Below are 18,139 nucleotides of genomic sequence, written 5' to 3' on the forward strand. Positions count from 1 at the left end.
GGTTTTTATTTTTCAAATTATTCACCAACTCTGCTAATGAGACCTTAGCTTAAGTGGTAGCGTGCCTGGGGCAGCAAATTCTGTTCCCTATGTCTTGACATATCCTACACAGAGCTAGGGAAGGAAGTGAGCTTCATGCTGTTACAGATCATTAACATAAAAAAGCCACATTTAAATGGCTCTCCCAAAAAGAAGAGGACTAACAATGTTCATAGCTACCACCCAAGGCCACACTCACAAAACCATGCAACAGTTTCCACCTGGATCTAGCTGTACAAGCTTCCTTTTTGCTATTCAACTCCTCCCCCCCCGAAACCCCCCCCCCTCCAAAAACAAACAAAAACCTAAAGGTTTAAAAGGGATAAACACAAGCTGCTCTTTTCAATACCTCCTTGCCCTATGTATAACTTGTATTTACAGGAGTTTGTTTTTTGAAGTGCTGCCTAGAGACCATTTTAGGACTAAAATTTAGTGCTTGCTTATGGTTCAGGCAGCGGGCAGCCTTTTGCACACACGCTCCACTAAGGGCCCAGTGGTTGCTTCAAAGAAATTGCTGCAGGTTTTCTGTCTTCCCTCCCTGTGGTTAGGCCCAGTGCTGAACTCCTGTCGGGACCCAAAGGCCTTCAGGCTGGGGTATGACCCTTGTGCTCAGCTCAAGCCACATGCTTAGCTTGAACTGTGGTCAAGACCTGCACCCAGTAAAAGGAGAAGATGGAAAAATACTGTCCCTGATTTGAAACGAATCTGGAAGTTGGTTAACTAAATTGAATAAATATAACCTGGGCAAAAAAGGAACAGTCAGAGCAAAACCTAAGGATGAAAAGATGACCTCAGAACAGAAAACCCCAGTTAAAGGTAACCACATTTGGCAAACAGAAGCAGGAGTATTAATATACATTAGGAGGAAGGCTTAAGTTAATTGTATGCATTAAGAAATGCAAGCTCTATGGGATTATAAAGAGAGGTGAGAACACTCCTGAAGGAAACCCGGAGAGATCCTGTCCCCGACCCAAGATCCTGTCTTGACATCGGACATGGAAACCAGGAGCCCCGGACAAGACTTCATGGCCTGATCAACCAGGGAAGTCGTGCTCATAATGTTATGGGGTGGAGAGCATCAGGCTACCTCATGCGGGTCCTGATGCCCAGGCCTTGCCTTCTGCCTTCTGTTAGGGCTTGGGCCACCTCATGCAGGTCCCGAAACCCGGACCTAGACTGCTGGACCTCCAGTGCACCCCGCTGGTGCCTCCCGGGTGCTCAGCCTCACACCAGGGAGGGCGCTGCAAACCCAAGTGGCATGGCACCACTCCTAGGGTTTGAGATGCCATGCACCACTGCGGGCACAGACTGCTCGGCTACATGCCGAGGGTAGCAGACCCGAGCCACCAGGGGCGGCTCCCAGGGTCTAGCAGCCCCGTGCAGCACTATGTGCACTGAGTATCCTGGGATCCAAGCTGCCTCCTGGCAAGCAGCATTCCCCGAGGGCGAGGGAAAGAAAGAAATCCTCCCTTCCGGGATTGTAATTTTCACAAGGACATAGATCCCAGCTAATTGGTATCTTCCGAGTCCAGAGAAAAATCAATTCAGTCTAGCTCCCAAAGTCTCAGCGAAACAAAGACATTTAAATAAAACCAATCTGAGAACATTTACTAAAGTTAAAACATCTATTTCTATTTTTTTTTATATATGCTTTATTTTAAGGGGATTTTGGAAATTTCAGCAGATTCAAGATGACCTGCTGCCAGTCCACAGTTCACCTTCCTCTACCTCCTGTGTTTCCCCAGCTGGTATAAATGAGAATCTATACCGTGCTGTCACAGGTAGCTAGGTAGGCATTAAGACAAGTGGTTATTCTTTTGCTTTGGCATGTAAACAGTAAAGTGTGACCTACAGAACTGTCCCTTGCCTCTTTATCTGACTTAGGTGGCAGTCCCTACCTGCTAAGAGGGAATGGACAATCATCGGGGAATGTAATTACATCTTAATATGGCTTTTAGAAGAGGGAATCATTAAGGAAAACTATTTTAATTCTGTGTCTAAGTTTGCAAAAAAGATTCTGATCACAGACAGGCTGTAGTTTTGTCTTTCTAAAACCCGACTGGTCTTGGATTTTTGGTAACATCTCAGTACTGAAATAAAAATTACATTAGCAAGATCTTCATGCAACACAAGTGAGTCAAAAAGATACTGGTATCCAACATTGTGAGTACAATTCAAACTGGAAGAGGGGTTCATTCCAACTGCGGCAACTTGCAGCCTATCTCCTTACATTTGCAGTAAGAAAAATGGAAGGGGAACACAAATACACCTCTTCCATCATGTGATAATGAAGGGTAATATGTTGTTCTTACCTGTTATTTCGCATCATAAACAAAGTAGGCCTGTAGGAGTTACTGAGAGACCACTTACCTGGAGCTTTATTTTCTGTGTTATGAACAATTAATGGCAAAAACATTCAGGTACATCCTCCATCAGTCCTCCAATATTACCAGGAGATGAAGTGGTTTCTTTAAGCTATCATTTAACCAACTTTGGAAGCATGAACTGACATAGCTGCTAGTTAGTTCGAGGCTCTCAGTATCAGAGAAATACATTTACTTGCATTGTAAAGTGGCATCTCAGGGGGAAAAAAAAAGAGGGAGTCTACAAGTAAGTGTATGAAAAGTCCTCTGTGCTACTGAAAAAAAAAATCAAGATGTTTACACTGAAAAGGACTTCTGGGAGGGGAAACTGACATGTTCCATCACTTTCAGTCTGGAAAGACCTCGTTAGGAGATGGCCCTCGCAGGACCGTGCAACGAAAAGGGAGAGCCTTACTGGCAACAAAAGGACGTGTCAAACAGGAAAAAAATATGGCCAGGCCTACCTCTATTTCTTTCCTTCCTCCTTTGATGCCGATTTCTTTAAAAAATGAAAAATCAACAATTGTGCTGAGCCCAGTTTCCTGAGATTATAGGAACTGAAGTTAATGCTGAAATAAATCTGTGGTTTGATTTGGAATGAAATTTGATTTCTGAAGTCCAAAATCTGTTCTTCACTTTACTCTGACAGAGACCACTTATTGCACTGAGATTAGAGCAGAGATGATTAATTTACTGTTACCATAAGGCTTTTCTTCTGTTACTTTTCCTGTGGCGTCTAATGTGTCGGTAGCTTTTCCTAGCTCCCCAATGGCTGTGTACTTCTGGGAAGGGGAAAAAAAAAAAGAAAGAAAGATCAATGAGTCATGTGTACAAGGGCTTTTAAAAAGAAAGACTGCTGGACATTCAGTGTGAACTTTAGATAATGCTATTCCAGATCTGGCTTGACTAAGCCAACTGGACAGCTCTTGGTAAGCAAACGCAAAGATATAAGATAGGAAACCCATGAAAGTAAGCATTTCCTGGGCATATTGTTTCACTGACTGAAGAATCCCAGAAAGAGTTGGGTGATCTTAAGCCATAGTAAGATTACTTTCATGAAGTCCTTACGTTTCAGTGGCTTAACACTGTAGTGCAATTGATGAAAGAGAAGGAGACCATAAGGTATAATTTAAGCATAAATACATGTAGCAGTTTTCAACCAGAAGGAATGATGATGCTTTCATCCTAACCCAGTGAGAGACACAATGGGTACATCTACATGTACGCCTTACTGCAGAGTTGACTACAGTAAAACCTCTGTTATCTGGCATCCCCCAGGAATGGGGGATGGCGGATAACAAAATATGCCAGTTAACTGAGTGGCCCGGGCCACCACTTCTCCCACCACATCTGGGGTGTCCCGCCGCATCACTGCACCTCCCACAAACCCTGTGGGCTGCACAGGACAGGGAGGGGGGGCCTGCACAGCCTGCTCTGCCCCTGGCTCGGCAGCGCTGGCTGCTTTGCCCCGGGCCGCGTGGGCTCGGAGAAACCAGAAGCGCCACAGTGGGCACTTCCATTTTCACTTTATCTTACGAGCTGGCATGCCGGCTAATTGAGCATGCCGGCTGGTAAGATGCCAGTTAACAGAACTTCTACTGTAATTAGCTTCGCAGCAAAGCATCACAGTCTACACATGCAGTCTACACGCAGATGAATTAACTCCACCCTAAGGGAGCAGTACTATTTTATGGTGAAGTACTTACATGTAATCAAACGCACACGTAGACTGTGACAGGGACTGACTGGGGCACAAGTGTTGGGTGATCTTGGTGTACTCAAGTGTGGGGGCTGCTGCCAACTAGCCCCTCCGCTGCCCAATGCCACCACCCAGTTGACCCCTTAACCCCCACCCCAAGACCCTGCTGCCAGCCTAGGGCTGCTCTGCCCTGGCTCTAACTGCTGAAGTCCTGAGCACCCGTGTAAAACATCCACATGAGAGCGGCTGACTCCAACACAAACGACAATGGAATTTATTTCATCACTTTGATTGCTTGTGTAGATGCACCCAATGTCTCTCACCTGCCATTAGTGGACTGTAAGGCAAAGCACACCAATTGCTTAGGCATGAAATACAGTACCGCACAATAGTCTAGACCTGAAAAAAGAAGAATGCTGAATCCAACGTGAAATCACGAGCCAACTTTAGTAAATGGATATAATGAGCAGTGCTGGAATTTGGCAAGGACATCATAATGAATACCCTTATTCATGAAAATGACTGTGGGATCTTGACTGGCCAGAGACTGTTATGACTTATGTCTCACACAAAAGATTTAAGTTTGTGAGGTAGGAGTAACCTGTTCATACACTGAGAGACAAGGTTCTTTGGGTAGATGTGATATCTTTTGTTGGACCAACGAAATAGTTGGAAAAATCTTTCTTTGTAAAATTTCAGGCACAAACACCGTTCTTCAGGCAGAGAGAGAGTCTGCTGGTGTTTGTGTGCTCTTCTGGGTAGACTAGAATAAGTTTGTCTTCTATTTTACCCAGGAAAGCACACAATTCACCAGCAAACTCTCCCAATGCCTGAAGAAGGGTGTTTGTGCCCAAAAGCTTGCAGAGAACATTTTTTTCCCCCAACTACTTCATTGGTCCAATAAAAGATCTCACATCTACCCAAAGAACCTTGTCTGCCTGTGTTCTTAGACCAACATGGCTACAACCAACAGCCCTGTTCATATGTCAATATATTTTTCTCTCTATTGTACTTCCTACTTCACCCATCTCCTCCCGCACCGCCAATTCTAGTACTGTAGGCGATGAGACATTCAGATCTTGGGCCCGATCAGAGCACAGTGATATTCACAGGAGTCTTTTTATGGATCAGTCCCTCTCACTATCCCTTTCACATGTCTCTCAGAACATGGGACCTCACACCATACCAGACTGAACCCCACCATCATCAAGTTCAAAACCAGAAGGTGCCATTAGTCCATCCAAATCTGCCCTACTGTATATCACAGGCCATTACATTTCACTCTGATGCCCCTTTAGAGTAAGCCTAAAGACTTTAGATAGCTTAAACTATTTCATTCCTCAGGAGGCTAAAAACTGTGCGCCACAGGCAATATAAACGAAATCAGAATCTGGCTTTAGCACAAAAGGGACACATCTGCAACAACGATCTCAGGACCAAATTCAAAGGTGGTAAAAGTTGGCCAAGAGATGGGTGTAAGCAGTAACAGATTATACTTCCTAATGTGTAACACACACTTGGCTTGTACACCCACTAAGTACTAAAGAAATGCAAGTAGTAATTTACAGATTACACCCATGACTTTGGTCCTGAGAGGACATGAAGATGCCACCTACCTGAGCAGGTCTGGACTTGGCTCTGTGACGCCCTACCACTTTGCAGTGTCTCTTTAGTTAGGTGCTAGGAAATGGAAGAGGGACTCCATGGGAACAGTTACCAAACAAAAGGTGAGGGGGATATTAAAATAGGAAATGCATTACATTTTTGCTTTACTTATCATAAAGCTGGTGTTTGATGCTCAAATCCCACCGAAACACTCAGGCTCAATTTGCAAAATTAAGCATTTGAGGGGAAAAAAAATCCCCAAAGCTTGCACACCAGACAAACAGAGGGGCAAGATGGGATGCTCCACGCCATGTCAAACTGAAGAAGGGACTATAATAAGTTTTATATCAACCCTAAACATGTTGAAATAACTGTTACAAGATAAAAAAGGGTCTGATTTTTTGGTGAATATAGAAGAAAGGAAAATAATCCTTGAACTACCGCACCATAGCCAGAGAGAAAAATGCTGGCTGGTAAATCATACATTACAATTAGTATGTGAACAGATCTGATTCCCTGCAACAATCCTGAACTCTCAAGGTCATGCTGTAGACCCCACGCTTTTATAGCAGAAGTTCCCAAATGGAAACTCCAGCGTTTCCTGGGTCTGAAGGATGGTTTTTCAGCCTTGATTACCAGTAACTTGCCTCAGGTCATCTGTTACAATGACACACTCAATCTAACATCCCAGCAGTGAAGAGATATATTGCATGTTATATGTAAGCAGATTACATAAACGACACCACTCAGAGTGGAACGCTTTGGTTTCGATCCCTTAAATGTGAAATATCGTAAAGTTTTCTCATTTGAAATAAAAACCATGGCAAAAGGCCAAAAGATCCTTAACCAAGTATAGAGCTAAATCACAATATAACATATTTCCTTGTATACCACATGCTCCCAAATAAGATGCTCAGCTTGTTTTAAGATGGTAGAAAGATGGGAAAAAAAGACCTTTCCAGAGTCACGGCTGGATGCTGACCACACAGAGCAGGGACAGTGTCCGCTCAGTAGCATCACTCACTCTCCTCTTACTGCTCAGCCCAAAGCTACAGGTGAATTGGATAGCAACTGTGACAGGGTTAAAGCACACCCCCCCGCCCCCCCCGGCAGCTATTCCAACATCCCCACTCGGCCCTTCCTGCTCGGAAAACAGCTTCCTCACTTAAAACAGGCACCTCAATTTTGGATGGCTAATTTCTGGACAAAGGGTATGCCATGCATGCAAGTAGACATGGTAGTTATAGATTACAACAGCAAGGAATGTAATGGTCCCTACTTGCAGAAAGCAACCTGCGCAGGTCCAGCGGGAGAAAAGAGCCACTACTGGCTCACGACTGGTCTCGGTAAGATCCTTGGGAATAGGCAGTCATGTATTATAGGTTACGTACAGGATCTTTGGTCTATTCTGTAAGCAACAGGAACTGGCACGTGTAGAGAATAGGCTAAAATGCTGGGCTGACCTCCGATTCCTCTTGGACTTTTTACCTGACCGTCTCAAAACTCAGAGCTGCCTCTCCTTGTACTTTCACTTGCACTCCCCTCAGCAATAGCCAGAGACCCCCATTCAGTTGCAGGGCCTCTGGGGACCCCATCCCAGCTCCACTGGTATCTAAATCATACAAATGACCTGCATAAATCTAAGTCACCCATGATCAATCAACTGCTCATAAAGTATATTCATCTCAACCCGTGACAAAGGCAGAGGGAGGAAGGGCGTTGCAGCCTGCTTGGGAGATCACCAAATCTGACCTCTCCTGGGACCTTTCCCAGAAATACTGGAGCAGCAGCGTGTTCACGCCATGCGCCCACCCCTCTGACAACCTCAACTGCAGGTCGCAGGGAGGGAGGCCATGTTGCAGTACTTGCAGCACTTCCAGTCTGAGGGGTTAAAACCAGCACCCTGAATGCCAGCCAGAAGTTTATCAGCAACCACTGCGGATCACCAAGAGCCAGAATAACGTGCTCCCCACCATGCAGCCCAGCCTGAGAAATGGGGGCAGCACCCTGCCCTAGCCGCAGCTTCGGAGCAGTCCCACGCAGGGCACAATAGAGCAAGCCAGTCTCCAAGTGACAAAGGATGCAATCGCTGCAACAAAGTCCATTTTGGAGAGAAATCTTGCTGGTGTCTGGAGAGGGAGGTTTTCGTTGCCACAGCAACCGGAGCCAACGCCAGAGTTGCTACCAGGCAGCTTTAGGGACAGACAAAGCGCTGGAGTGCGCCGCACTGGCATGGACGCTCCTTCCCAGCCACAGCGATGCAAATTAAGAGTGGGATTTCAGACGACAGGGAGTCACGATCCTCTTCATCACCTGCTCGCCTGCCCTCTGCAAAGCAATCAAGACAACTCGGGCAGAGACAGGCAGCTGATAACATAACTTGCAGGGGAGGGAGGAAGGCACGGGCATTTCACGGCCGCCAGAGGCCAAGGGGATGGCGCAGAGCATGGTCCGAGGCACCACCGGCTCAAACTGCTTGCACTGACGTTGGCAGGGGGACAGACTCTTCCCTCTAAAACTGCTTTCTCTCAGCCCCTCTATGATGAGACCAGACGCAGACCTCTCCCCAAGGCCCCGGCATCCCAGCGACCCAGGCAGGAACTGCTTCTCCACGCCGTAAGAGAGCACAAGACTGGCTTGTCCCGCTCGCCCAGAGAGGAAGCAGGCCTTAAAATGGGATTCAAGCACTCAACCCTTGCACACGGTCAGCGATGGCATCAAGTACAACACAACCCAGATGTCGTGCACTTGGGATCGTTTGTCACCCGCTCTGATGGCTCGCGCCACCAAGCAGCAGCTTTGTCGCTTGAGAGGCACGAGAGTGACCTTAATGCTGGAATCACCCCCCGTCTGCTAACAGGAGCCATTAGCCTCGACTCTGCAGAGAAAGACTAGTGCCAGTGGTAACGCTCCCCGTGATAACAGCGATGGCCTTGCTCCTATTAAGGTACAGCCATTATAAACAAAGCGTTAGCCTTTAACTGAAAATATCCCAGAGTTATCATCAGCAAGGATATGGACTGAACCTGGGAGCTGGACGGGGCTGCAATGCATTCTCTACTGCTGAAAGGGTTCTCTGTAGCCCTCACTATTAACTCCACAGCGGTAAGAGACCCTGGGCTGACTGCCAGACCTGTCTGCACCACTTATCAGTGCAAATGCCAGAGACCACAGAATGGTGCTTCTCAGTTTTAATTGTTAATATATCAATTTTTTGTTTGGAACATGGCCAGAGCCTTGAAACCCTAAATTACCATCTCTTTAAAAGGCTTTAAGAACATGGAAGAGCACGACATCCCCTGGGATGCAAGTGACTGCAAAACAGGGTCGCCAGCAGCTGCTGGGAAACTTGCAAGAATGGCTCCCAGCGCTAGGATTTCCTGGAAAAGAAGGACTGCAGGTAAAGGCACACGCAGTTCTTAAAGAGTTCATCTGAGGATGACCTAATTTCCAAAGTAGCACTGAACACGGGACCACAAGAGGGAAAAAAGGCCAAGAACCCTGGCGCGGCAGATAGAGATGAAAGAAAAAAATCCTATTTACCAAAAATAGAACGTGCGTATGTGCCTGGCAAATGTGTCAAAAGACCAACCCAAGAGGTGATGCACGGACAATGCAAGCTGTTAGGTAGAGCCCAAATGGATCGACATGCCTGCCACAATGCCCCAGGCAGCCAGCTGCCTGCTTCGTGCATCCACTTCCAATACCCTTGAGTTCATCTTGTGAGCAGATTTGGGCCACTCTTTATTGATAAATATGCCCTAAAGGGTTATTTTAAAAACTGCACTTAGTATGTACCCACAGATTTATACGATCTATCATTAATTCCTTACTACACTTAGTTATCTACCTAACTTGGCATTTCTGCCATGGTGGTGTCTGCAGTCTCAGGATGCTAGGTACTGTTCAAAACAGATAGGAACAGACAATGCAAAAAGAGAGGCAGGAGAAAAAGAAGGATGATGTTAGTCCCAATTAACTTAGAAAACAAAGGACTTGCAGCTGTCACATTCAGACCAATTAAAACCAAAGTGCCTCAACAATTCGAAAGCAGGTTGACAAGAAAAAACATTGAGTTTGAGTGAAGCAAACAAAAGAACGAGCATTTTATATTTTATGATGCAGCAAGTTCCAAAATTAATGAACACCAAACATGTCCTCTTAATATAGACGCATTACAACTTCTCTTCTCTCCTGTCCATTTTTCTCCTGAAAGAAAAAAAAAAGCTGACTTTGTGCTAAAGCTGCACTAAATTTTATTTACTGCTAGATGCTGTAATTGTACTGTCATTGCTGAAAAACTATCTGATCTTTACCCGGGACTAACTGGATTTGCTGACCCCTTATGTCAGCCTCTTATTTAAAACACTGTAACATGGGTTGACCAGATTTTCAATGTGAAAAACTAAAACTGCTCATCACAGGGCTTGCAGTAGATGGTTTTCCTAGAGGTCAGGAAGAGTTTCAGCTGCCTGGGGGAGGTGGCCAGAGTGCACAGAGAGCTCCAAGACATGGAACAAAATAGTGGGTTTTCATGAAAATAGGAACATTAAGTCGTGCCCAGATTTCAGCAACACACTGGCATACAGCTAAGCACAAGGGCTTATCACATCTAATGGCTGCAGGTGCATCTGCCTGGCATTGCAGGGTCCCTGAATGCAAATTCTGGTCATTTGCCCCCAGCAAAGACCTTGCTACCCACCAAAATATCCCAGTCGACAAAGGAACCACTTCTCTGACAAAGGTCATTTCCTTTGGTTACAATGAAAGCTAATTTTTAACTTTCCACTTCCAATCTCTAGCACCTGTGCTATGGATCATGCAAGGGATACGCTTGCACCCCGATTATGCCACCAAGTCACTACCTGAAATATATGGATTTAGGGAAATTCTGAATTGTCTTCACCTAAAAATATAATACAGACTTTCCAAAGGAGGAAGAGATGCTAATAGAAGAAAGAGAAAATTTTAAAGCGACACAAAGGGAGATATAACCCAAAATATGAGAAAATTAAGAAAGTTCATATGTACGTTGACTCCAGAGAAGCTTTCTAATGCTAGCTAGTAAGGTCCAAATGATGGTGGTAGCAGCATCTCGACATCAGCAGACGGAAGCAGTACAGACAACATAGCTGTTTTGCAAGGGAAATAGGCTGGATCTGCTAACAGGTCTTTTCTGTTTCTGATTTCCAAGATGTTCTTTATTTATTTAAAAAGAACGGTCTCATAATGTAGCAGCCTTAGATTTTTTTTCAGAGAGTGGAAGGAAGAAATGTATACCTAGCATACAAACACAGCACATAATTTATACAAAGGACAGAAGAAAGTATAAAAGAAAAGTATTAACTGGAACTGGCTTTGCAAACACTCTCCCTGTTGAGAGAGGCAACTGCTCCTGAAGCAAAGGGAGGGCAGCCTCCTCACGATTTTCTATACTTTTTTTTTTTTTAAGTCTGAATATTAATAGAGCATGAAGCACTGCTATTAATAGATTAGGCCCCTGGGGTGAGTATGAAAGAGAGACACTTGAGAGAGACACAGCACAGTGAGCCAGCTCACTAGTGGGATGGCAGCAGGCAATACCCATGCTGTTTAGCTAGGACCCTTTTATAACCTGTATTTTTTGGGAGCAGTGAACACAGAAGAAAAAGGAAAGGGAAAAAGGGAGCCAGGGAAATCCTACAATTTCAACCATACATAGCAAACATGCAAATCTAGTACCTGCAATGCAGATATCGTGGTAGGGGGAGTCAGGTTGTAGGGCTCGTGGGGGGAATGCCTCTATCTTCAGTATGGCTTTCTAAAATCTTTCTAAAATCTTCTGTGAGATGTCGTTAAAAAAATTTAAGCCAACATGCTTCAGTTGCTTTCAGAAGTGCCAGGAGGTGGAGGAAGCAGGAGAAATGTGGGGCACCAATTTTCTAATTGTACCTCCAAAAAAGCAAAATATACTAGACATTTTCCTGCTTAAGAAGGCAGCTCGAGCAAAAAAGAAAGAAAAGATGAAAATTGCCATGGACATGGTTTGTATGAGGGCTGATGTCCTTGAAGTGCTCCAATGAAAATTGGTTTGGATTTGTTCAAGGTGGGACACACTGAAAAAAACTGGTACTCTTGGTGTACCCACATTGCTTTGAACATACGGACACTTTACAAACAAAACATCTCTTCCTGCGTCTTAAGTTAGAGTTAAGTAAATAAATCTCTTCCTATCCCAGTCCCTGGACCAGATGTTAAAACCACTGCTCCTCCAGGTGTTAACTGCCTCGTTCATCTCAATGGCGCCAATCAACCCACTCTGCATCTCTTGACGGCGTGCCTTCGCCCAGCCCCTCGCTCTCTACCAGGCCTTTCCCAATGTCTGAGGAAGCAGGTTGTTGCCAATGAAAGCTCATGCCTCTGAGCCAGCCATTCGCAAAGGTGCCACCCTGCCCCACCTTATGTACTATTGATGTTTTATTTGATACTTCGTTTTGTCTTCTTAAATTGAAAGTCAGAAAATTTGGGAAAGGCTTAAAGTTCCAGGGCATCTTGTATTCAAAGGAATATGTACAAAATAGGTTGTATGCCGAGTTACGCCTTAGTGGCAGCATGGGAAAAGATGCACAAGATGTTGCATGGGCACAAATAGTGCCAGAGATCTCCATTCATTTGTAGTTAGTTAGCAACCCTACACTATATATACTAGAAGCTGGATCATTTGTATCCAGGCAGTTTGTAACTCAGCTCACAGCAGGTTATCAAATTAAAGATGAGTGGCTCAGAGGTTTGCTGGAGCTTTTACTTCAAAAGGTGCTGCCAGAGCTCATCAGCAGTCCAACCCCATGCAGCTGATGGAAGCAGCAATGCCATTTGAAATAAAAGCTGCAGCAAACAGCTGGGGCACCTCAGTGGTCCTGTGCCACTGTTTGCTGCAGCTCTGCATAGCCCAAGCTACTACACAAGCCCTCAGATAACTAAGCAGGGGGTCTAGGAAACTAACTTTGTAAAGTATCCGGGTTCAACTGTCAACCTGGGAGAGCAGGCTTCTTAGGGGCAGCTCAATGGATGAAGCAGTTAGCTCCAACTCTGAGCACTGAAATGAAATGTCTGCAGGGATGCCATGGCAGAGCAGTCTGGGTCCCCCCTAAAGCTCCCAGGTGTGAGTTGAGAGCTGTGCTCCAGACTCAAGCTAAAGGCCATCCCAATTGACCCAAGTGCAGATGGATATGTCCTCCTTCAGGCTAGAGAGTCAAAGCCACCTAGACATATTGGCTGCTTACAGATGTGGGGGGGGTGAGGGGGAAACAGCGCTTTACTTTAAGCTCAGCGCACTCCCACATCAAGCACAGCGCGTGCCCAGAAGAGGCACTGCATTAGTTTTACCCAGCCTGCTCAACATTTATATAGATCACATGCTTCTGCAGGGCTTTTGGGTGCTTTTATCTAACAGCTGATAAAAGTGCCAAAAAGCCCTGCTGAAGCATCTGATCTATAGAGACGCTGTGGAGCCAGGTCCAAGTAATGCGCTCCCTCTTCTGGTAAAGCACGGTTTAGTTTAGTTTTCACATCTGTCAGCACCCAATGCGTCTGGCCACAGAAACTGGAATGCGTTATCTTCTCTAATCCTATAAGCCCCCAGGCTTGGGAGGACTTCTGTCTGCCAGCAGGTTCCTGATATTATTCTGTGTTTACACCTAATTTGTAAGACACATTTTGCCTGCTGAGGGTGGTCCACTGGTCTATCATAAAAATGGCAACTGTCGAACATAAAGCGTATTCTGGAGCCCACAGAATAATAGAACAGGAGGGCTGGAAAAGACCTCTGGATATCAGCTAATCCAAACCCCAGCTCGAGACAGGATCACTCCTGACTAAACCATCTCAACCAAGTGTCTGTCTAACCTGCTCTTAAAATGTTGAAGGATGGAGCTTCCACAGCCTTTCTGGGTAGCTTACTCCCATGCTTGTCCTCCCTCAGAGTGACACATTCTTCCTAGGCCATTGCTATAGATGCACTAAATTGCAAGTGCATGATAATATTTTATTCTGCAAGCAGCAGCATGGGAGAATGTAATGAAAGAGACTGTCCTTGCGCGGCTGCAAGGGGCAGAGTTAAGGCTGTTTGCGTAGCTTTACCTTTGGAAGTTCCCGACATCCGCATGCTTCACTATACAGGCTGAAGCGGCAATTCCTTCTGGTGGTTGTGAGTTTGTATTTCTTCAGTGAACCCTTCTCCATGGCAGAACAGCATAGAAGGGAGGCCTAAATCAGTCCTCACCATAGCCTTTATATCCCTAAATCATTCAGTGAAAAGGAAGAAACATTTCTCTCTGTCTAAAATAAGGAGGCTGGGGGAGTATCACTCTTCCAAATGTGTGTGTGATAACATTGGAAGTAGGTAGCAAATATTTGCTTGATTCACTTCTCACAGTTTCAGGAGCATCTGCTTTTTAGAGTCTGCCACACAGCCCTGCTCAGCATTTCAACAGCTAGTCGCTGCCTGCTAAAGACTTCTGCAGGGACAGCAAAGGGCTAAAGCATCCTTTGCCCCTCCATCTCAAGTAGAAGAGAAACAAGAGATACAGCCTGTTTGTTAAAGGACACATAAGTTTAGGGAGAAGACTGTATCTCCCTACAGTCAGAGGCTTTCTAAAGAAGCTGGCCCTTATTTCAGCACAAAATGATTCTATTTTACATTTATGTTCCCGACTGCATGCATTTAGCTACTAAGCCTTGCTCATAATGAGGGGCACATATTCCACTACCTTTTATCTTGATGAGCGTGACTTTTGTGCTACTGAAGTGGGAGAGACCACCGGCACAGAATAGGTAGTATTTATTGAGAGCAAGGGTGTCCAAATCTAGCCCTAGAAGAACTACAGCTCAATCACATCATTCCCGAAGCAAGCATGCAGAAGAATACTGACATACCAACACATTTAGCTTCCACGTAAGTGAAGCAAGATGCAGCCCAATACAGTGTTGCTAGACTTTTTACCCGCCTTGCAGGACCACTGAGATAGGCACCTGGAAGCTTTATTGGCAAATTTAGGTTTGCTGGCAGTAATTGCCTCATTGCTCTAAGTGTTTAATGTATTTAGGGCAGGGATGTTGTGACTATGCAACAAACTGTTCCAGACTGTGAAATTCAAGCTTATACAGAATCACACGAGAGGGGTAACAAAAAAAAGACAGGGAAAGTCCTAACCCCATTGACTTCAGCTGAGCCAGGGTTGCACCCACAGACAAATCTAACTTTAGACAGGTCTAAGTACTACTCATGAAGCTAGGTCAGGCACAGGAGTGGCATTCTGGGCCACGCTGGGTGGCATTTTCAGCCCAATAACCCATGCAGATAGGCCTGACAATGGGGGATGCAGGTTCAAACCCACTCTGGGGATACTGGGGGCATAACAGCCTGGATCTCCCACTGCATGAATAAGTGCCCTAACCAGCAGCCACGACAAGGCATTGCCAAGAGCATCCTCCACCCTTCCTGCTGCACTGCACCACTGAGCAGCTAAGAGGCAAAGATACATGGGGCTGAAAGAGGGTCAGCTAGCAGGGGCAGGAGCATAGCTCAAAGAGATGGGTACTAAGAGTCAGGCCATTTGGGTTTTTTGCACAAGAATAAATTCACTGCACACGTTAAAACTGCAGCAGAATGTATTTTTGAAAAGATGCAAGGAATTGGGTTTGGGAGGGGGACGATTAGGGAGAGGGTCATTTGCTTTGCTTGTTTCTAAATGCACAGCCCATGGGGCCTCCTGCAACAGCACTTGGACCCATCTTGACATTACAAGGGATACAGGATTGTAAGGGTTATAAAGTAAGACCTCAGGGCAATAAGGCAAATACCAATTGCCAGGAAGTGAAAATGCACACGATCAGCAGGTTAGTTCATTATAGGCACCTGCAGCCTGTCCCACATCATCAGGTCCTAACGGCCAGACCCAGCTGAAGACCTGGGCACCTGCGAGTTGGGCACTGCACCTACATTTTAGGTGACTGGATTCCCCAGAGCAGAATCCAAGAGTCAGAGCACAGCACTTGACCTCAACTCCCTCTCCCCAGCAAGGGGAGTTAGGCTCCTCAAGAGTACTATGCAAATTCCCGCTTGCTGAGCACAGACCTGCCTAGGAGCCAATAGGAAACGCGATGCAGCGGCTGCGTTTCAAGGAGATAGAAGCTACATCTGAATGTTATAAGGGGACCTAGCCCTGCTGGCGAGAGTCAGGGTGCTCCAAGCATGACAAGTACATTTAAACCTGTGAGTAGCAAGCCCTGTGTTCCTGGGACAAAACTGGGTGAAAGTATACTTGCAAGCCTTGATTACTAATGATCTCCATTTCGGCCTTACAGGAGCTCAGTTTTCTGTCTAGAAAACATCCGAGCTACTTCCACCCAGGCCACTAACGCGGCATCTTTGCTCTCCCCTTGATCCCTTTTCATCTCTGTTCTTCGAGGCAACCTGGAGGTTGTGTTTTATTTTACCCCGGTGACATTTTGACAGTGACCCCTCTGGGGAGGCCGCAACCTTTGAGACCAAATGCTCAAGTCACCTGCTCCCTGCTTGAGCATTTGCAATCAATGCCAGAAGTCAATTCTAATCCCCCTCCCCAAGCCACTGCAGCTCCTAGGGTGCTAGATGACATGCAGACTCTCACTGGAGAGTCCACCCTCGATAAACCAGCTTTCACTTGTCGGTACCCGAGGAGTCAGAGCAAGGGCAAATCCTGGTTTTGTTCACACTGGTCTGATTCCAGCGCAGACCGGGGGGTCTCCCTGGTGCGACGCCACCACAGAGAATGTGACAAAGCCAGAGTGGCTTTGCTTAAGTGTCCTGTTTGATCCCATCATGAACACAGGCTGCGTATATGCTGGAAACACATCCCCTCCCCAGAGGGTAGCAGGAGGGTGACACCATCTCATCTGCAGTTCAAGCAACCAGGCCTCCTCCCTCCCCAGCGAGCCCCATGCTACGTCCTCTACAGCTACTACGTTACAGCACCAGCTAGTGGAAAAGCAAAGATCCCAATGAATAGGGGGACCATATTATTTTTAAGGAAATCCGAGACATGTCTGCTTCCCAAGACCACGCTCACAGTAGTGCTTCCCGCGGCCCCACCCCACCCTAGCCGATCCCTGCTCCAGGCAAGAGGAGAAATGCCCAGCCTGGGCCACCCTCGCCTCCAGCCACTGCTCAGGAGGAGCAGGGCTGGGCACTTGCAAGCGGCAGCAATGGTGCCAGCCCGCACACCTGCCTGGGGCACCATCCCATTCTGCTACCATGCTGGACTGAGTGCCTCTGCCTCCAGCAGCTGATTCCAGGACTTTTGTTTCAATTTTCACCAAGTGACTAGGACAGTCTACAAAACCCAGGACTGTCCCCGCCAAAACAGGATATATGGTCACCCTACCTATTAAGCTTTCTGCTATGAGCTGGAGTCAACTCTTCCTTAACTAGCTGTCTGGAAACATCACCTCCACATAGCCTGTGCACCAGGAGCAGAGTTACTCAGGTCACCCATGACCGTGGTCTGCCAGAAGAAGCAGAGTGTACTATCCTGTGGGCCAAAGACTAGTTCATTCACTTATGGCAATTTCTTCCACAACTTGATTCATTGACCTTGGCACGTTTCTCCCCCTAGACCAGGGGCAGGCAATTATTTTGGATGGCAGACAGCTTAACGAGTTTTGGTGAGCCGTCGAGAGCCACACACACAAAATCTTTCAGAAGATCTCATTTTAACAAATTAGAGAGAACAAATAAATCATATACCAAAACTCAAACATCTGCTACAACATATTTTAATTTTGCTTCAAAAAATTATTTTTGTCCTGATTTAAGTTTTTTTGAGTAGCGTATATAGACGCAATTGCGTAATAGCTCAACAAAGTCTTACTCTTGTATACTGTGTGGGTTGGGGGTGCTGTGCATGTGTGGGGGGATGTGGGTGGGGGTGTGTACATGTGTGTGGGGGGCTGCCCATGCGTTAGGTTCCAGGAGTCGGCCAAGGGTTAGGGAAAAGGGGAGGAGGTGGTGGGGGAGAAAGCAGAGCTCACCAGGCCAGGGCAGGGCAGTCCACCCCACACAGCTATCCCCACAGCACTCCACATTGGGCCAAACCTGTGCCGCTCCCGCCCGGGCCGTGATTCTGCCTGCGCTCATCGGCCCTGGCCCCAGCCCCAGCCAGCACACAGCTTTCCGGTGGGGCTGCTCTGATGAGGTTGCAGCTGCCCACGTACCGTTCAGCTCCCCTCGCCCCCAGCGGCTGCTCCTCCTCCTCCTGCCCCTGCTGCACCTGAGCAGCTCTTTCCCCAGCACGCGAAGCTCCAGCTCCTGGCCACCCCCCACCCACTCTGCCCACCCAGCACAATGAGCAGTCACTGGGAGCGGGGCCAGCACGTACAGGTAGAAGCATGGCGCAGGCTGCCCAGGTGGGAGGGA

At 46.6% G+C, this 18,139-nt stretch overlaps 1 protein-coding gene across 1 annotated transcript in view; it reads right to left on the reverse strand.

The window, feature by feature from the left end:
- The window catches only part of TRUB1 (TruB pseudouridine synthase family member 1), a 44,059-nt gene that overhangs the window by 11,520 nt on the left and 14,400 nt on the right, over positions 1-18,139 (reverse strand). The window contains exon 4 of the mRNA XM_090056681.1: positions 3,103-3,184. Coding sequence (XP_089912807.1) covers positions 3,103-3,184 — 82 coding nt within the window. The remainder of the gene's footprint in view (positions 1-3,102; positions 3,185-18,139) is intronic.

The sequence above is a fragment of the Crocodylus siamensis genome, chromosome 7 (assembly GCF_052110815.1).
Source record: "Crocodylus siamensis isolate JL-2025a chromosome 7, ASM5211081v1, whole genome shotgun sequence".
In the NCBI taxonomy this organism is placed as follows: domain Eukaryota; kingdom Metazoa; phylum Chordata; order Crocodylia; family Crocodylidae; genus Crocodylus; species Crocodylus siamensis.